This window comes from Papaver somniferum, chromosome 1 (assembly GCF_003573695.1).
Source record: "Papaver somniferum cultivar HN1 chromosome 1, ASM357369v1, whole genome shotgun sequence".
Lineage (NCBI taxonomy): Eukaryota > Viridiplantae > Streptophyta > Magnoliopsida > Ranunculales > Papaveraceae > Papaver > Papaver somniferum.
Genome location: NC_039358.1, coordinates 212,107,996 through 212,112,545, shown reverse-complemented (window position 1 = coordinate 212,112,545; position 4,550 = coordinate 212,107,996). Strand labels below are relative to the sequence as shown.

Sequence of the window (4,550 nt, the reverse complement as noted above, 5' to 3'; positions counted from 1 at the left end):
GATTTTGTTATTAGAACTTCGGATGTTCTTTTAATAGGTAATGTTGTTATTTTTCTTTTGGCATCGCAAAAAAAAAAAATTTACAAGTGCAATTTTTTTTTCCAAGCCCCCCGGGTCTTAATTTCTGGTTCCGCCAAGCATATAGTCCAATCCGACTAGAAGGCAAATCCATATTATTATTTACGGAAAGGAAGAGAATGTGTAAACAATAAAGTGGTTCAATAGCCCTTAAAATCTTATTTATGGGTCAAAAACACTTTCCGAATGTTTAAATCTTGTTAATTTTGGATATCCACTTACGACATTTTCAGTAAGTTTCCAAGTATTTTATTAGTTTGATTTCCTAAGGCCCTTATATACTTAGAGACGACAATCACAAGGCTTTCTATATTACACAATGAGTGCAAGAGCCATTGGATTAATTCAATACTTTAGGGCCTTAATTCAACAAACGGATTAAAGAGGATGATACATTTATGTTTTCTGAAACGTAAATAGCTTTAGTTTGATGCATTATCTACATTACAATGAAAATAACAAAGAAGTAACATCGACAGTAAACCAATTGGATGATCAAACACCTTTTCAACTTTGCTGTATATTCAAACATTTGTTTAAGCTCTTTCCTGTTCGCTTCTTGGCTGCAGTGGAAGTATTCAAATTAGTAGCTAACTTCACATTTGGTTTTCCAAACTCTATAAACTCCTGAAATCCTAAATTGTTGTCCAATCCAGGGTATTGATTGTCGCACTGAGCTCCAACTAAGGTAGTAGGCCGGGGCATTTTTTGAGGAATGAAACCAATACCGTTTGCGGGTTTCTGAAAAGGAAACGATCCAAGTTCTCCTTTAATCCTTCCCCTAATTTCCACAAGTAGACACTTAAACCTTTCTACCTCTTGCTCAAGAGCAACTAGCCCTTGCAACCTCTTTAACAACTGCTGATTTACAATTCTCAATCGGATAAGCTCGTCCTCTATTGAAGCTTGCCGAGCTTTCTTTCTCTCGCGATACTTACGAACCGATTCTCTATTACCATGCGGCCGCTTTTTGAATTTTTTGTCAACAGATTCATCTGTATCCTCAGTAGTAGTTTTCTCTTCGGCGGGAGGCTTTTGAGTCATGAGGAAATGGCTATAATTTGGTGAATGAGGTAGTTCGGGATTTTGCGACATATCTTGTTCAGATTGGTTGGAAGTATTCGTACGAGTACGTATATGGGTATCATCAAGCATATCATCGAAAAAACTCTCCATTGCACAACTGCTCAATAATTGATGCTCCATATTCTTTAAGAAATCTAACTCTCCAGCATCCATGAATTGATAAGCAGCAAATTAAACCTCTAAACCAGTGTTAACTAAATCAACTAACTCAAAACTCCGAAAATGAGCTAGATAAAACCCCCAAGGATTCCAGTCAAAAAGTTTTTACAGCTTAGCAATGTTATCAACCCTGCAAAAGTTTGAAAGACCGATAACCTTGATTAAATTTTCAAATTTAAGTATAATGATTGACAATCGAAAGTAAACCAAATCATCTAATAATAACTGAAACAATTCATTAAAGCTAAACCAGTGATTGTAACAACTTGAAGAGAGGGAGTTGTAGTGTACTGCTTACTTCGAGTTTCTACTTATATCACAGTTCTGCAACAAGGAAAACATATACAGATAGTAAAGAATCGTGATAAAATGCAATCGTTTTTTGGTGCGATCGCTATGCATGCTCCTAAAAAAATCACTAAGAAAATAGCCTTTTAAACCGGAAACTTAATGGATTGGATGCAGATCACTGAGAAAATAAAATGTCAAAACCTTTGTTTTTTAAGGGGTAATTTGTGTTACCTCCCCTATAAAGAATGATAATTTGCATTACCTCCCCTAAAAAAATAAAATTAGCAAAACTCCTCTCCTCGATAATTCCGTCTATTCCAAATTAGTTGACTCAACACAAACTTACACGTGGTTTATGTAGGGGAGGTAATGTAAATTACTAATCTTTACAGGAGAGGTAATGCAAATTACCAATCTTTACAGGGGAAGTAACGCAAATTACTCCAAAAAAATAAAAATCACGTATAAAGTTAGTGCTGAGTCAGCTAACTTGGAATAAACGTAATTATTGACAAGAGGAGGTTTTGCTAATTTAAATTTTGTAAGGAAGATAATGCAAATTACCAATCCTTACAGGGAAGGTAACGCAAATTATCCTTTTTTTAATTCATAAAATTTCTATCTTTTTGTATCAGGGGATTTCATTGATGATGACAACCTTTAAATTTAATAAGCACATTATCTGGGACGTGTCATTTTTTCACTGGGTCAATTCCAGGTTTTTATGAAGTACACTAGCGTACCAATTTGAAGTACTGTACTGCTCCATATGGTACTAGACTCTAGAGAGTGCCACACATCGAACACGCTTACAGATTCCTATCCCACGCACTTGGTCATCTCTTTAACCGTGCAAAATAAAACACATGGACAATTTAAATTCTCAGATATTACATACAAAGAAAAACAGAACCAACGAACAAAATCCGTAGCTCCACACCTAATCTAGTGACTAAGCCATTGAATCATTGATTGTATTAGTATTCATGGAATCAGGGCATGGTACAGGGCCAACAAAATTTACATTCTTCCATATATCCTTGACCATTTAGCTAATCTATCTGCATACGTACTGAGATTCCTATGTGTTAGCGAAGTAGAGAGCTCCGAATATACATTTTTTCTCACTAAGAGGGAAAAAAAAAAGAAGAAAAAATCTCTTAGTGGGCTTTGTTTAAAGAAATTAAGAAATTAGAAACGTCACTACACGAAATCAGGGAATTTGTAACGTCCGATTTTGTAACGGATTTTTTTAAGTAACATCGTATCGACGTTGGTAACTTTGTAACGTTGAATAATCGTTGCAATAATTGATATCTGTTATAGAGTTTCAGGAGGGTTATGTGTAATTACCTTCCTATCCTCAACTTAAATTGCCAATTACATTGTTACCCTCCGTTACTACTATTAGCACCTCTATTACTACTACCAGCTTCCAATTTCATCTCACACACAAGGGCTACCCAGCCTCCCAATGATTCTGGCTTTTTTCTCCAACATTTTTTCCCATTATAACTCTTCATTTTAATTACCGAAAATCAGAAAAAAAAAATTAAAATCATCTTAAATTAGTTTTTCATTTAATATGTCTGAAAGTTGGGAGGTAGATAAACAACTTAATGTTTTGATAGAAAAACGGTTGAGACATTACTGCATCATATCTTTCACCTCCATTTATTTCACATCTCACCGACTTCTTGGTATATCCCTGCAGCCGCCATCGATTTCACCAGAAAACTCATCAGATTCAATTTGAGATTCAGTTGCAGGAAGCTTCATCAACAAAATTGATTCAACCGATTCTTCTGTGACTCATCGATTTCATTAAAAAATTTAGCTTAATCGAGTTATCACAGAAGGATTGAGTTTGATTAAGATTTCTGAATCTATCGATTCTCCTGGGTTATCTTCAACTAATTATTAAGGTATTTCTTTTATTGTTTTCTTAATCGACAGTTTTTCAACATCTGGGGTTTATTAATTTTGTTATGAATTGTATTCTATTGTGGTGTGTTGATAAATCTGTGACATTTTTAGGTTTAGTTGATAAACTTAGGTTACTAAGACATAGTACTTTACTTGTTTGTAGGATGTCAAATTTGTGGATAAATCTTGGATGCGTATAACAGACATTTATATCCCAGAATATAGACAAAGGGTTAGAAAATTTATTGATTTTGCAATGGCAAATGGTACTTGTAAAAAACGTGTGCTTGACCTTGTAGGAAGTGTGAAAATAGACATCGATTTGGATTCTCGATTGTTAGGACCCATCTGTATGAGCATGGTGTCGACAACACATACACCATCTGGAGCTTACATGGTGAGAGAAAGGATGGTGCTTCAACAAGTCGTTCTAAGGGGAAGACCGTAGTCGAAGAAACGCCTGATAAGCAATCAAATTGTTTGAATTTGAATGATTTTATTGACTCTTCCTTTGGTATTCATCATGACCATGATGGAACACAAATTGGAGAATCACCCTTAGAAGATCCAGATGTCGAGAAGAGTTATAATAGGTACAAATGATTAGCGGCAGAGAAGTTATACCCTTCATGTGAAGACAATCTCACAATCCTCTCTGCTATGGTAGAACTGCATAATGTGAAGAAAACTTAAAAAAATTCGGGTAATTGTGTCAATAGTTTGTTGGATTTGTCAAGAGAGTGTCTTCCGAAACCTAACAAGTTGCCCAAAAACTATGATGCTATGAGGTCAATGCTTAAGAATCTGGGGATGACAGCGAAGGCTATTCATGCTTGTGAGAATCATTGTATTCTGTATTGCGAGGAGAATGAGGATTTAATAGAGTGCCGGTATGCAAAACTCCGAGGTTTAAGTTGAAAGCTACCAAAGATGGTCATGTGGTGACAAATGAACCTTGCAAAGTGCTGAGATACTTTCCTATAGACGAAAAACTAAAGAAAATGTATTCT

The 4,550-nt window shown here is 35.3% G+C and overlaps 1 protein-coding gene across 1 annotated transcript; it reads right to left on the bottom strand.

Moving 5' to 3' along the window:
• Window positions 1-446: 446 nt before the first annotated feature.
• LOC113336284 (basic leucine zipper 23-like) lies at window positions 447-1,707 on the bottom strand. The gene is made up of 2 exons (XM_026582238.1): window positions 1,622-1,707; window positions 447-1,453 (listed from the first exon to the last, which is right to left on the bottom strand). The coding sequence occupies exon 2, from the start codon at window positions 1,315-1,317 to the stop codon at window positions 586-588; it is 732 nt and encodes a 243-aa protein (XP_026438023.1). The 5' UTR covers window positions 1,318-1,453; window positions 1,622-1,707; the 3' UTR covers window positions 447-585.
• Between the last annotated feature and the right edge of the window lie 2,843 nt (window positions 1,708-4,550).